Source organism: Lepeophtheirus salmonis, chromosome 3, assembly GCF_016086655.4.
Source record: "Lepeophtheirus salmonis chromosome 3, UVic_Lsal_1.4, whole genome shotgun sequence".
Lineage (NCBI taxonomy): Eukaryota > Metazoa > Arthropoda > Copepoda > Siphonostomatoida > Caligidae > Lepeophtheirus > Lepeophtheirus salmonis.
In genome coordinates, this window is record NC_052133.2 from 37,522,312 (window position 1) to 37,539,623 (window position 17,312).

Here is a 17,312-nt window from a genome sequence, read left to right on the forward strand (position 1 = left end):
TTGAAACGTTAACACCTTAATGGTATGTATGTATGTATGAATTATTATGTCATTTAATGAACGCAACTATTTAGATTCAATCTCTCAACCTACGTACTAACAAAAGCCTAATTAAAGAGAAGTTCCGAGAAAAAATAATTACCCATCCATAATCCCAAGGGAAATAAAGTCATTTTCATTTTCACTTTGTCCATAGAGTAATAGCCCCTCTTGTACGTTAAACGTTCTAAACATGATTTCAATTTCCATTCTTTTTACTGAGTCAGTTGGTATTTTAATTTCTACATGCGAGTCTTGACCCGTGAAGGAGGCTGTGTTCATATCTGTCAGTGATAAGTCATGTTCGCATCGTGAGCCTGTCAATCCTGAACGACAATAACATGAAAATGTTCCATCATGTTCATCACATGTGCCCCCTCCTTGACAGGGATTGGGGTCGCAGAGTGAGCCTATCTTCATTATTTCACAAGATGTATTTGCACTATTCGGGCTCGTTCCCTCTGGACAAATACACCGATTATTTACGCATTCACTGTTTAGGGCCAAGCAATCAGACTCTTCATGTAGACAGTAATCTCCAATCCTTGTAGCTCCTCGTGTACAAGGTTTGAAATCGGCCACCACAATTTCCTTCTGCATCTTGCAAGCATGACGTCTTAGATCACACTCCGTTTCGTAGGTTCGTCCATCACTTCCACAAACGGCTCCAGCGTAGTATTTAGGGAATTGCTCTTCCTCCTTACAAGTAACAGAGCAGACACAATAACTGTCCTCCTCACACACTGCCCCAAAATCACAGGAACTCTTTCCACAAGGAATTGGTTTCTCATATTTGATGGTTCGACAGACCCCAGGGTATTTAACTCGTACGTCATTTCCTCGTTTCTTGCTACAGGTGCTTGCTCTCAGAGAACAAACAGAGTCATATGTAATATTGTCTGTTCCACAAACTGGATCTTCCTCTTCATTCCCAGCGGAGGGGCACTCGGGACAACTGCAAAGACTTTTACCACTTTTCTCTGAGTAGAGACAATCCTCATTCCATTTACATGTTTGACTGCATGAGTCTAAAGAGCGTGGGAGGATGGAAGTAAAAAGGAAAAAATAATAATGAATCAAAATGGTAAAGTGAAGGACAAAAAGATAGTTTAAAAAAGTAGAATAGAAATAAAACTTGATCTTACAGCAGTTATCATGGGAACTCATGGTCAAGTTTGTTAGCCGAGATTCACAGGCATCCAACTCCATATGACATTGACTCTTGTAAATTTTATTATTGTTTCCTAATTGGAGTAATAGAAAAAAGTTTTCAAAAAATTATTAACACAGTGGTTTTTTCTTAATAATTAATAGATTCTTGAAATTGGAGGGGCCTTAAATTAAAAACAAAGATCTTTTTTTTGCATGATAATTGTAAATTCTTAAAAAGTGAGGTAGCTTTGGGCCCCCTATTCCCCTCTTGTGCGCTCCCTGATAAATCAATGTTTGAAATCGGTCTCTTTACCACAAATTTTTTTATTTTCTTTATCATCGCAGTTGTGCGTACAAAGACAGCGATAAAAACCTCCAGTCCGAACACAACTTCCTCCAAAAGGACATCCCTTAGAACCACAAAGATGGGCTTCCTCACAAGGCAAATCCGAGATAACAGTTAAATTGATTCTTTTGGTACATCCTGCCTGTAGCAGGTCGCATTCATTCTTATACGTGATATGATCAGAGCCACAAACAGGTTTATTTATTCGTCCAGAGCAATCAATCCCTTTACAATCACAATAAGAATCTCCACTCTTGGCATCCACTATACACGAGGCTCCAAAACGACAATTAGAATGGCGACATCCCTCTACATTTGGACCACTTGATGCTGAAAAGAAAATATGAAAAAATTACTCAGAATAATAATATTTTACATCATCAATATCATTCATAAGGGATTTTAATGTCATGGATGTGATTTTAATATCCATGTCACGTTCCTACTTTCTCAGATGATATTATTAACAAACTTAATATTTATAAATAAGACGTTTATTTCTTCATTCTCCTACTCTCTTATCAGAAATCCATCTTTTGGACACCTACACAAGACAGAGAATGATTTAAACATACTCATTTCTCCTGAGGTCAGGAATACGATCTAGGTAGCTACGCATAAGCTAGGGGAGTTGTTACTACAATGTATTGAATTGTTATGTTTTGTGTGACATGAATATATGTCTTTTCTTTTCTCTTATTCAAAGGGGGTTGGAATTGAAATTCGAGATATTTTATAAACGTATACATATATATTGTGTGTGACCACGCCAGAAACTCAAATATTCACCTCATATGTATATTGTCCAAAAATACAACTGGAGATATGAACATTCATAGGTGGAGGACAGATTAAAAGACTTCTGCACAAGAAATTTCACCTATATACCATAGCAGTAGCGAAGAATAACAACAACTGATGATGTTGTGAGTGCTACCCTAACAACCATCTGCCCAAATAAGGGAGAGAAATAAAATAAAAAACCATTGGTCATACATCGTACATACAAAATATTATGTAGACGCACACCCCATTTTATAATTTTTTTAAATTATTATTCCATTTGATTGTAATCAGTGGGGGATTTCTACCCCAGTTTATGATTTTACAAATGATTATAATTAATTATATGTATGATCTAAATGTGCTTGTTCGTAGTATTATAATCAAACACAAATCGTTAAAATATACATTTTAAACTGTATTTGACATTAAAAAATTGTTATTTATAATCATGTATAAATAATAATATGAAACTTATGTACTACCGTAATTGGGAGATCATTATATATTATGGATATGGTGTGTACAAGTTGCTACCAAAAAGTGAGAATCAGCATTTTATATGAAGAATTTACAATATTTGTGACAAAAATAATGTAGAAATGGGATTATTCCTTAGATGATTTATATATATTAATGGTGTCATTTTTGACTATTTTGATGAAAATTACTGATTAGATATAAGTATTTTATGGGTCATTACAAAGGTCAAATGCTGACTGATTATTTACTAGTAAATACATATACTTAATTACAATCGTTTAAATATGAAAGGATGGTATAATTTAATAGTTGGTATGCATGTTATAATTAAAAAAAGTTAAATTAGAGTTAGAAACTAAAACTTGTGTAGAATATATATATTAATTAAAATGAAGCTTTATTTAATTACAACATTAGTACCATCTATTGAAATTAGGTCACACGACTGACAGTAGTTTCTTGTCAGATGTTGATTTTTCTGCTTGCTTTCTCCTAATCACGGTCTCAAAACGTTGATTCCTTGAATCAGAATTAACTTTTGTTAAGCTTTGAATAGTTTCCCCACACTTATTGAATCATAATTTATTTTCGGTGAAAGTAACGACGTGTCAACAGTCTTGTCAATTATTTCCTCAAAGTCTCTTTAGCCTCACTCATTAGTCCTTGAGACCGTGCGTTCCACTATTTTTGAATTCCGTAACCCAATTGGAACTACAACTAAAATAGTAAGTTCTGAACGATTTAGTTTTTTTGTGGAACTGAGGTTTGTATGATTGTAAAATATACAGCCCGCCCGTGGGCTAATAGTCAACTTGTGCATTGCTAAAATCCATGTTCCTCTTTTTATAACAAAAAAAATATATGAGACATCTTAACAGTGGCGTTGATAGGGGTTGCTATGGAATACTATGGGGATGCTTACTATAAGTGATATTTTTGCTAATCAACATTTAATATGTGTCACGTAAAACAACCATGAGAAAATATATAAACGTTTAAAGTTTATATATTTCAAGATGATATTGCTTTAATAAGTATACAACAACATCAAACAAATTTATTTAATTATCTTTTTAAAGTAAATATTTATTTACACAAATGAAATTCCTATATTATTGTGATTTAGAGCAAAGGGGTCTCTAATTTCGTCATTCTCTATACATTTATTGAAAGTATAGCTAAATCACTTGTACGATTATCCCCACTGTTATTTCTCAAATAGTTTTTTAGTCTCTTAAGGCATTACAAACTTCTTTCACAGCTTTCTGATGTTACAAGAAGGGTTAGAGAAATGCCAAAGGAAATGGAAAATATCTTTCAAACTGTAAATGCATTGTCCTTGAAGGGCTTTTTATTCTATTAGCCGTCGCACATTATTAAATTTCACCGACAAATGGTCTTTATTGATTCAATAATGCTTTACCATGAGTAAAATCACATTCCTGTCTAAGAAAATTGAATGCTTTGGTGAAAGTGCCTGAATTCATCATATTTTTGGTTTTGGAGGAAAAACGACGCCTTATCTCCATTATTAATCGGGAAGATTCAAGCCTCACAAATCCTTTATCTTGATTTGATATCTTCTTTTTAAATGTATATGAAAACAAATCCAGGTTTACTACTTGATTGCCCTTTTCAGTGAAGATATACTTATCTAGAGAGCCTATAATGAATTTGTCACTAGTTAAATGAATTGTCAATCAAAACGTTGAGTTATCGCTTCATAATGATATTTTATTCACTTTTTACGGGGGTTTTTTTGGGTGGGGGGTGGCCCCCTTATGGCCGTCACTGCGTCTCAAATATAATTCTTAGTATAGAATGATAAAAGTGTGTTTATATTTCTATTTGTCAAAGAGGTTGAAATATATTTAATAATGTTTAGGAAATGACATAATCATTACATTATATATTTTAAACATTATTTGACATATAAAAATAGTAGTTATTTAATCTTTATAAATAAGGGGAAATACTATGGAACGAACTCCTGTAATTGGGAGATCATTATTTATTATGTATATATATCTGATTATAAGGAGACGACGACTTTGTCCTTTTATTAAGGGTTCCAACATATGTGTTTTTGACTCTACAATCCATGTACATAATATGAAGATGATGTTCTCTACTTCAAAAGCGGTATATATGATTATTGTACAATTCAGTACTAGAACTACCCGTACTCGATCTAATGACGAAGAAACTTCTCTCGCCTTTTTCTTTCTTTTTGAAAATATCGAATTACAATTTTACCAACTAATTATAGTCGTTTTGAACTATACATAAATATATAATGTATTTTCTCCTACTACTAAGGACAAAGAGGAGGAAAAAGACGTCTTTACGGATTTAATTAAAAAATATATCAAAGCAAAGTACATGAAGATCAATTCATGAAATACATATACTGGAGCTTATACAAAAAAAAAGCTCTTGAACCAAAAGCAAGGGAAAGAAAAGGAAAAATGCCCAATTTATTTTTTCTACATTATATAACATACTATGGATTTTTATTTCTTTTACAAAAAATTAAATATTTGAAATTTCATTTTGGAAATTTTTTGAAGAAATAGTAATTTTCTGTGAATAAATATGGTTTTTTGTAATTTTTTCCAAAAAATTTTAAATTGAAATTTCATTTTTCAATTTTTTTTCTTCAAAATTTCACTTTTGTCGAATTTTTGAAATTTTTTCCCAAAAAAATAATATTTGAAATTTCATTTTGGAAATTTTTTGAAGAAATATTAATTTTCTGTGATATGGTTTTTTGTAATTTTTTTCCAAAAAATTTTATATTTGAAATTTCATTTTTCAATTTTTTTTCTTCAAAAATTTCACTTTTTGTAAATCGCTATGGATTTTTGAAATTTTTCCCCAAAAAAATAATATTTGAAATTTTTTTTTTTAAATTCAATTTTTTTATAACAGTTATAGATTTTAGATTTTTTTTTTTGTGAATTGCTATAGATTTATGAAATTTTTTCCAAAAAATTTAATATTTAATATTTTTTTGGAATTTTTTTATTTTCTTGTGAATGTTTTTGTAGATTTTTGGAATTATTTTTCCCAAAAATTCACTATTTGAAATTAAATTTTTGAGTTTTACTCTTCAAATAACAATCTTTATGTACATTTTTTGAATAACTAATTCTTTTCACATTTTTCTTACAATGTTAAAAATTTTCCTTGCTCTAAAGTAAAAATTCTTTAATTTGGGGTTCTAAACTGATATTTATGTATATTGTAAAAAAAGACAAAATTAATAATAAAATTAATTAATTGATAAAAATCTATTTTTCTTCTTTTCCGTTTATAATTTATTTTATGTTTACTCCTCACATAAAATATATAATGAAAAAAATTGATGGATGAGGCAGATTTCAATTACTCCTGTGGATCCCTTGGTCATACCAGGGAATACTATATACAATACATGTACTGCAAACTTATTTTTTCCCTTACAAAAATAGCAAAATAGTTATGAAATAAAATTGAAAATTGAATCAAAACAATTGTGTAAAGAATGTCATAAGGAATTTAAATACTATTATACATTTGCAGTGAGTTACCATAACTAAAATCTTGAATATAAATCCATTAAAGGAAAAAAATGTTCAATTCATTTGTTTAGAACAGCATACATACACCACAATATTTGATAGACATATTTAGGTCAGTTATAACCTTTGTATTTAAATTTCAGTATGAGCTGAGGTACCCAAGGATGTTATCTATAGTTAAGAACCTCCATTTAATTTATAAGATTTAATTTCGATCCAATATGGGCATTCAAACAAAATTTATCTATTTCGAATAATTTCATAGCGATAAGCAATTAAGGCTACTTCCAAATGGCACATCAGAATATTTTGTTAATAGAAATTGATAATAATCAACAGATTCAGAATATGTAATACAGACTAGTGTTGTGTCGGGGCTTATTTGTTCGGTACAGTCTGAAGACCGGTACGCAACAACTATCATCCATTGGATTTTTTCCAAAATATCGATGGCTTAATTAGCCAAATAAGATATATGCAATATTTATTAAAAATATTCTACATATCTTGCAAAAATATTCATGTTTTAATTATAATGCTATTAAATTCGAACATAAAATATTTTTACTTAATTCTATCATTTATTCTATAATATAATAATTAAAACAAGGAAACCACTCTCAATAACGTCACTAGGGATTTATTTTACCTTTTTTAAGGACCGACAAGTAGGATTGCATGTATTGTATGAGATCTGACTGGACAGGATTGCAGTCGTGAATAAGGACCTACACACAACACTAATCCAAACTCAATTTTAAGAAAACTCATTCTAGATTGTTTTATTATTGACAAAACACAACTTTAAATAATTATTAATTAATGTAAGTTCTTTTAATTTGCTTTACCTATGCATACATTTTCATCTGTAGTATTTAAGTAGAATCGAATGCATCTCTAAAAACTCATTGGATATGTTTAATATATATTACAAGTTAACATATAATAATTTGAGTGAAATTGAAAATGGCATGTTTCATTTTTTTTTCTCGTGACCAAATAGGCAAAAACTCATTTTGATGGTGTATAGAATAAAATACAAAAAAAGAGTAAAACAATTATCTATTATATGGTGTTTTAAAATAGATCGATATCTTCAAAAATATTCAAAATATATTGATTTAAAATAGGGTAGGTGATGTCGAGGGGAAACTTTAGAAGCCTCTAAATCCTGAACCGGAGAACAAAAAAGGCTGGAATTTTTGAGCTTTTAACTAATATTAAAAATATGTGCTAAGTTTAAAAAAAAAACAAAGATCGTGCTGTGAAAAATGTCCTTTTTTGATTGATTTCACTTGGAATGACTCCCTTGGAAGATAAGAAAAATAGCCTTTACTTGGTCAAAAAATAAAAAGGTATAAAAGGAGTGCGCATTCCATGTATAGACATCGAATATTAATTTTATATATAATACATCTTGAATGATTTGTTTTCATCAAAAAACATAAATAAAGTGGCTTAAAAGGGGTCCAACTGATAGGAATCTACTACATACCATTGTATGTAAAGAACTGAACAGTCTCACATAAGAAATTAAACAAATATTATGTATAAAGCGTCTTTGCTATTCATCAGGAGTCTAACAACCATCCCTAGTCATTAAAAGATTTAAATTCCTTAAATATGTAGATTCTTAACTAGGAAATTAATCCAGTGAATAAACAAAACCACTGATTGTTATAAATATTTTCGGAGTCCAACAGATTTATGTATAGTGTAACTTGAATATTTTGCTGCAAATCCACATAATATTATTATTATTATAAGCTTACTGCTAATAGTGATAATCATAATATTTAAAGAAGTTTAATTGGATTCAAAGACGTCATAGGGGTAAGAATTTTCTTTAAAAAATATTATTTTCCCCCTGTTTGAGTAAAAAGAAGAAGAGGCAGACTTCTAAGTAAGAGTAACGCCACCACCCTTGGAGCTTCTCAATTCATACTCATAGAATCAAACATCTTCCAAGACCATCTGTTCGGAAGAATAGAAATCTAAATAAATAATATCGGGATGGTTTTATGGGTTCTACTGAGAAGAAAAAATAAATAATAATATCATTTATTATTATTATAATTTTAATCATATGCAAAAATCATGCCGAGATAGGTTTTCTGATTCTAACTACCTATCCACCGTAGAAGAAGGAGGAACGAATTAGCATTTGGGCTCCAGGAAATGAATATTAATTATTACTAGAGATGCCAAAATGCGCGTCTTTTTAAGCCTGCAAAGATAAAATTGGACAAATGTAGCTTGTACAAGACAATGGCTATGTTTTACAATTTTGCCTGGACTTCTTTTATTTCTAATCTCGAAATTGGGGTCAGCGACAGCGGAAAGTTGAAATTCAATTATCGCAACCTTCTAATTATAATTAGGGAGGGCCCCGAATTATATATCCTTATTGAAATAGGAGGAGAGGATTATTTGGACAATTTGGAGGATCTTAAAAATAGATGGATGTAGCCGTGAGTTCGTCTAATATGGAGTATCAGGGGAAGGGACTCGGAGTCGATCCATGAACTGACGGCTCTTGTTTGTATCTATAATGAACCTTTTACAATATGATTATTTTTTTAGATATACCTCGTACAAGAGTTAGTATGTGCAAATACATCTCTTCTCAATCTCCAATAGGCAATAATTAGCTATTCTATAATCTGCTTCACTTAGTGAAGTTATTTATATACCATACCTAAAACAAATTGCTATTTTCAACTCGTACTAGTTAAAGCAATAAAACGTCCTTGCCTTTAATGTATGACGCAATCTTTCCTCCGAAAGAAAAAAATGCCAAAAATCATCTTGTAGTTAGCCAAATAAGTCAAAAACACCAACTGCCATATAAATCTTATGGACTCTAAGACAGTCACCGTCATATCATTTCTTCACCATTTTTAAAATGAATTACATATATTTATTTCATAATATTACAATCTACATAGTATTTTATTCGATACTGTGTGATAATATTGCTTACATAGTAATATTCTATTAAGAGCGTACCCATAAATTTGTATTTCTATATGATAGCCAAAATTTATTCATATATGTAATAAAATGGGCAATATATTATTATATAAACAACGAGGGATCAACAAGAAATTGTATTCCTGTTCTTTTGGAAACAGAGCATAAGTATATATAGCATAACTTATTTTATTTATCAAAAAGAATTCATTATGATTTAGCCATGGTGTATCAAGCGAGAGGAGGGAATCGACAGCTGACAATCAAAATACATATGGTATTTTTGTGTTGGAAAGGTAAAGCCGTGAAGCCAATTGGCAAAACGAAGACCACGTTATTCAAATTTGTAGAAAGTAGTGTTCTTAGCAATACTTTTTTGAAGTATGGGAATATATTACTTTATATTTAACTATGCAGCCTCAGTGAATTCACCCTTTTGACTGAATTATTCATTGACTGTTGTTGAGTATCCTGACTTACGGTGAAAAAACAAAACATCAATCATCATAATGATTCTATATATTACATAAAATAACTTCTAATGAAAATATCTTAGATTGAGAAAAAGGTCAGTTACGTCACTTTTGCAATATCCCCACGAAATATGCGTTTAGAGGTAATTAAGAAAAAACGAACATATTATTCTTTTCACCCATAAATCACTTTGACACGTCCTCAAATTACTTTATACCTTGTTATGGGTATACATTAACCTTTGCAGGTTAATATCCATGTCCATAGTCCACAAAGCTCTTAGCTGCTGAAGACATAAAAAAATCTTCTTTCGGAAAGTTTAAGGCCTTTCAGACCATGTTATTTTGAAAAAAATGGGAGGTTACTGTCGAACTGAATCATTTTTAGGCCTCCTTTACTGCTTCAAATATGATGAGGATATGAGTCAAAAGTTACTCTCTACATATTTTTCTATTTAGTTTTTCAGTACAAAGTATTCTGCACAATGCTTGCAATAATTTAATAGCTATACGATGTACTCGATAATTTTTAGTTTCCTTGTTTATTCAAACGAAGCCTAACAAAAAATAATCCTTCTTAAAGTGATAGGTGTTGAACAAAAAATAAACACACTATCTTTGATAGAACAGAGAAACTGCAAATAATAAAACACATCCAAAAACCCTTGGACTAAAACAAACAAGCTGAACAATATGTTTTACTTATAAATTAAATACTAAAAAAAAACTTCAATCTTTGAGACATTTCATGTAGGCGATACCTAAGGACTATAACACTGTGTGGTATTTTTAAAGATGTATAAATATGTCAAGGTTGGGTGATTTTTTAAATAAAATAAGTCACAAAACCTTTTATTTTTTTTAAAGGCAATCCTAGAAATTGTACCAAAAAATCATTAACATAAATAACCGTTTTGACATTTATGACGATGAGTATTTCTTTTTATGTATATATATACAAATACTATTTTCAAACTGTCAAAATATTTGTTACCTTTCAAAAAAGACAAAAAACAAAACTTCAAAATCTACACGTGTTTTACATGCGTTAAAAAAATTTTGTCTCTTTTTTTTTTTTTAAAAAAACCCATCAGATCTTAACCATAAATAAAGGATTTATCATTGACAAGATCTCTTTTTTCAATGGGTGAACCAGAGAACATCCAAAATCCTTCTTTTGAAATATTTTTGTTTTGAAATAACTATACATATCAAAGAGTAAGTAGAATTTTGATCGTGTCTTTATTAGGGCTAGAAGGGTGCGTAACATCCGTGATATTACCCAAGATTTGGTTCATTGTACGCTACATCTGACTAATTATTAGCAATACTTATGTATTCTGTTTTTTTTTCTTCTTCAATAAAACCTTTTAAAATATTATTTACATACCAACAAAAAAAAGCCCCATAAATCTAACTATTTGTGAAGTCCGTAATCTAAACGTTTTGACTATTCAAAATTCGATTTTTTTAAAAGTAAAAAGATTAGCGTATCTACAATTTTTGGCTATAGACATGATCTATTTGCTGTTACATATCGCCAGACACTCTTATAACTAGACCTATATACACGGAGGGACACTTCAAATCCTAGTGAGAAGTGCAGGAGATAATTTTGACAAATTTTCTTTTAAAAGTTCAAATTTTGAAAACAAATTTTTATCACTTTTTTTAGAAAATACAATTTATATAACATTTAAGTATGCTAAGATTAAACCTCTCTTTTGCCACATGTCTAGGGTAAATTTAGAAATATAAGATTGTCAAGCAGAAGTATCTAGGTAGTTACGTTACTGCCACAACCTTGTAGAAAATATTATTTGAATTGGTACATATATTTTATTACTGGGCATAATTATCAAAGAGTATTTGTTTGCCCTATTAGTGTTAAATCATCAATCGTCACTTCAATCAGCCCCACCCCCACGAAATAATTAAATTATGACTACAACACTGTCAGGCCTGTGAATACAGGAGAAGGGGGTGTTACACCCTTTCCTGAAGTGTGGTTGTCAAAAAATGAAAGTTTTTTGTCAAAATTAGAATTTATTTTTGTCACAATTAGAAATTTATATATAGTCAAAAAAAATTTCATCTGTTTTTCTTTATAAAATATTTTTGTATTAGTAAAACAGAAGTAATTTAAAAATTATGGCTGGAAATAATACACTCAAAGCTTTGTCAAAAATTGCAACACACTCGCCCAAAGAAAATTATAATTAATTGCAATGGGCACTCTATTATACAGTATACCTTATCTTACAGAAATAGTCGAACCAGACCGAATCCCAGTTTGATACTCTACCAACCCACCCCTACTAGTATTTATGTAATAAAGAACAAATGAACCACTAAAGATCATCTCATGACTGATTTGTTTATTTATTTTTTTGTTACACATTCCTCCTCTTCAAATCCTAGGGAACTTTTTTATTTTATTTTAAACAATGCTGCTTCCTCCCCATGGATGTAATCTATCTACACCCACCTATTCCATCTTCTCTCTTCACTCTTAACAACGATTTATGGCACGAGAAGTCGTTCCTTCTAAACAAAATACTTTGACCTTAATATATCAACCATCGGTAATAAAATTTGTCAAAATGATTAAATAAATTAAATTAAAAGAAAAACTACCCAACATCTGGTTCCCTTGATGTGTTTTATTATGACTATTCACTGAACTTTCTATTTCTTTTTTATTATGAATGTATTATTTGTAGTGTTAGGTGAGCATTATTCGAACTTGAAAAAACTGAAGTTTTTGAAATGAAGGACAGTAGAAAAAAAGAAGATTATTTCAGCTGCAATTTGATTATCATCTCAATCAGAGGGATGGCCATGACTCTCCTGCCCTGTATAGTGGGGCCTCTGCTAAAGTTGGAAATTTTCAGAAAATTACTTGAGCTCAACCGAAATATTAAAAGGGCCAAAAACAATTGGTAGCACTGAACCAATTTTTCTGAACTATGGAGTTGTTATTACAGAATAAATGTTGGGAATTGTTCACACCTTAAGGGATTTGGAAGATTAAGAGAAAAAAAAATGGAGACATGGACATGTGTCAATATAAAATAGTGTAAATTTGTGTATTAGGCAAGTAATGTTGAGTCAAACTGACGTAAATATTGTATTTATTTTTAGATTTCATCAATTTAATATAAAAATAGTTTTCTTTGTCTGATGTCTAAACTCGAACTCGGTAGTTATAACTGGAATCCAACACTAATTATTAGTATTGTAAAGCACCACAGGGGGAGTAGCGGTCCTCGTTTTTTAATAAAATATATAATTGGACTGGGATGGTTATTTATTATGTATTATACAGATTACACATATTATGTGATTACTCCGACCCCAACCCAGTAAATCAAAAAATTTAATTTTTTGAATAATCATTTCATTATTTTTTATAGGCAATATCTATAAAAAAAACCACATCTAAAAGGAACAGAGAAAAGATCTGAAATTCAATCATTGGAGTTTGCCAAATTCATTATTTGATATCTAAGACTTCTTTATCATCCAAACATTTTATTTTAAAAGTAGGTACGTGGATATTAAAAATTGGAAACAGCAGCAGTTATTTGATAAGAATCTTCCACGATTCCATCATTATTTTTTTTTTTTCTTGAAATGAATGAGTCAAAATATGCCACATGAAGATCTCAGAGACTTATGTATGTACTCACATCATCCTTTCAACAGGAATATGTACATATTACTATGCAGTCATGTTTGATTTATAAGATTGTTAGGTGCACAAAACCTCTCTAATTAAAAACAATCTTTTGCACAAATTAAGTATAGGAAAAATTTCCAATTGTTTTCTCTACATCAAATATTTGTTCTAGGGATGGGTCCTGCATGGTTGTTTTTTTGGAACCGATTAGTCTCGGATTATTGAAATTTGGTCTCAGGCAGAACCGGGTATTTAGATAGCCGCGAGTAATTTGAAGCTAAATTTAAAAAGAATGTTCTTACTCTTGAATTAATCTTTAACCAAATAACTTCTTCAATTAAAGTCTATAGTTTAGAATCTTTATTTGGTTTATGAGACTTACATAATTGGGCACCTATATACCCCTTTCTAATTATTTTATTGTGACACTAAACTTTTGTAACTTAAATTACTATTTTTTGCGGCGCCTCCAAAAAGCTAATCAGACTAACTTGTAAGTAAAAATTGATAATAATTTGTCAAAGATTACAAAATATGTAGTTCAGGCTCAATTGGTTCAAAAATTCTTGTAGCTTGCTTTTGTATGGACAAGCTACATATCAATTCTTCATCAAGATTTGAAACTTTGTGGAAAATGTTGATATAGAAGCTTTTATTCTTATATTAATCCATTATTTTTAATAGATTTTTCTGATTGATTTATTTTTTCCCATTAATGTTTATCTCATTGGCAATCAAAAAGTGCTTACATGCCGGTTGGACACTACAGTTTCCCTTATTTTATCCACATTTCCGAGAATTGGCCTTCCACTGTGTACTTCATCTTTGACATCAAAATTATTAGAATGGAATCGACGTAGCCAAAATTGGAATAATTGGTTGTTACAGTATCAAGAAAATAAACACTTTTCACAGCCGCTTGGGTTGCGTTTTTGCTTTTATAGAAGAAAAAAAAGGCAAATATGGTATAGTTTCTATTTTTTGGTGCCCATCTTTGACGCAGGCTCAAGGAATACTAGATCAAACAATCACAAAACTATTCAATAAGTTTTTTAAGCACAAAATCTTATCTTTCTAACTCTATCCAGTGTAAATCGAGCACACTTATAAAAAGTGGGATACACATTACTAAAGCCATACATCGGAAAAATAATAGATGTCTTTTAACTACATCTTTTTTATGTAAATTATTCTAACTTGAATATGTGAAGACAGAGGCCGTATTCTATAGAAACATAATGTTTTGAATCTTTTTCCTTGCCCATCTTTCATAACAATGATAATTTATTCGATTTGACTAATATGGACATGTTTCATTAATAAGACCAGTAAAACAAAGGGAGATAATATAACTTGTGGAAGGGACTTAAATTAAATAACTTTTCTATATACACAGCAAACATTAAACAAATAAAAAGGAACAACAATTCTTTGGGGATTTTTGCGCATCATATCATATTCTTGTTTGTATTAACATATTGTGTATATTTATTCGAATAATAATAATCCACTACTCATTAACATAAAGCAAAATAACTATGTATTATTATTTATTTATAGTATTGTCTGACGAATTAATTATTGCTTTTTTCCTCATAAAGCTCATGACGAGTACATACATTTCTATGTACATTATAGGTACTCTAAGGTGAGGTAGACTCTCGACTAGTGTTGTATCGACTTGAGTCGAGTCGTTGAGGATCTTCACTAACGAAAAAAAATTACGCTGTATTTTGTTGTCAGCTGTTAATTTTTTGCTTCTCTCCCCTCATTCAGTGTTATGAATAGTGATGAAAATCGTGTGTATAATGGGCATGTTAAAAAAAAAAAAGAAACCAAAATTAACAGGTAATCCAGACAATTTGAATTTTGGCATATAAATAATTAAAATTGTTATTGATTAGAAAATCACTTAAGCACATTTGTTGCAGTTCGGGGATAAAAATCAAGTCAATTCAATTGAAATATGAAATTGATTGATTCGTTTGTTTTTAAATTGTAAATTGACTCACCATTTGAGTTGAATTGAAAGTCTTCAATTCAAGTGTAATCAAACCAAATTGATAATTGTTTGAGTCGATACAACACTATTACAAACACTCTTGCCATTAAGAAAGGAGTAAAAAATTGTAAAATAGAAATAAAATTTTGGTTCACTGTTTGAAAAAAAAAAATGTCTCAGACAGAGTTTGAACACTAATCTGTACATTATAGGTACTCAAAGGAGAGGTCTACTCCAGACATTTAAGGCATTTCCTTATCTTTTCTATTTCTTTATGATATTTTTGTTATTTTCAAGGAGATAAGAAAGGGTTTGAGTTATGAATATTATAGACTTGATAATCGTTGCTTCATTACTTAGAGATTGTCAACAACGTTCTCGTTCTCATCCCTAGAGATGAAGAAAAGATTCATTACGTAATTAGAATGGTTTTGTTGTTGTAGTTGTTTCATTGGAAGAAGAAGATGATGATTCCAAGATATGGGTCGATTGTGAAGTAGTTTTAACCCTATTTTTTTTTTATCTCTCTCCTCGTTGAGTTAGAGAGTTTTTTTAGTACTACTCCACCCATTCAAAATATATTATGTTTTAAGTATTGGGGTCTCAACTCATAAATTTAACAGTGTCAGACTTATATATGTATACTTGCACTCACATACAACCATCTCAAAAAAAAAAAAATCTTATAATACAACATTTTGCACAAAGTTTCTAAAGTAGTAGCAATAATTTATGGTTTCAATTTATATAAATTAGAAGAAGATGTTTGGTATTTGAAAGGCCATATCGGGCTCAAATTAAGTTTTATAAATCAGATGAAGATTTTGAGCTATAGGAAATGTTGAAATGTACTTCCACTCATCTCATCAATTTGAATACAATGCTGATGATTAATTGAAAAATGTTAATGAAATATTGGACTGTATGTAGGTATATACATAATAGGAAATGAGTTATCTAAAAAACATAAATAACTGCAAAATGGCGCAAATGTACTAAATTTTCGTTATCAATAAATGAGTATAAACACAAGGTGGCAACACTACCATAGCCTATGTAAATAAATTATTAACAAGCTTCATACCCATAGAGATAAAAATATAGAGAGATGATGTGAAGAAAAAGTTCACGCCGTCTGAGGTTGACAAAAACATTCAAATTGCAGTAGTAATAAATAGCAATGTTAGCAGCATAAAGGGTGCTTTAAATCTTTTTATGTTTGATTCTCCCTGTATTTTACATTTGATTATTTTTTTATTTATGAAACTCTTCAGTTTTGATAGAAGTATTGGGAGATTGCATTCAAGATTTTGAGTGATTGATGTACCTATAAATAATTATACTCTTATTATTTTGGTCAATTAACTTTCGCCTTCAATAAATTATTTTGTCGGGGACTACGTCGAATCTAAAACAAATCGAACATATCATGTCATTAAGGACTCTCTGATTGTATCCATCAAGGAGACAATTGCCAACATACCAAGTAACTACCTCGTCAACGACTGTTCCTCCTTCCGGACCCGCATCCAGGCTGTGATTGATGCTGGAGAATTAATTCTTTTTCAACATTTAAATTTACAATTCAAGCCAATTTGCGAGTAAATACGCCAAAAAAATGTGGCCTCAGTGACAATTTAAAGATTTTTGAAAAATGATCCGATTTGATTTTAACACCATGTATTTTATTACTAACTTCATGCCCAATTGGACATTTCTCCCTTTCTTGATCTCTGTTCAGTATTGTTTTGTTTTAACGTCCCAAATATAAAGATAGATGGACAGAGAGACTCATAGATATTACGTAGTATACCTT

The 17,312-nt window shown here is 30.2% G+C and overlaps 1 protein-coding gene across 1 annotated transcript in view; it reads right to left on the reverse strand.

Annotated features, from left to right (window-relative positions):
* LOC121115029 (uncharacterized) overlaps nucleotides 1–17,312 on the reverse strand; it is a 74,716-nt gene that overhangs the window by 2,736 nt on the left and 54,668 nt on the right. The window contains exons 2-4 of the mRNA XM_040709174.2: nucleotides 1,505–1,867; nucleotides 1,185–1,283; nucleotides 143–1,067 (exon numbers count right to left, since the gene is read on the reverse strand). Coding sequence (XP_040565108.1) covers nucleotides 143–1,067; nucleotides 1,185–1,283; nucleotides 1,505–1,867 — 1,387 coding nt within the window. The remainder of the gene's footprint in view (nucleotides 1–142; nucleotides 1,068–1,184; nucleotides 1,284–1,504; nucleotides 1,868–17,312) is intronic.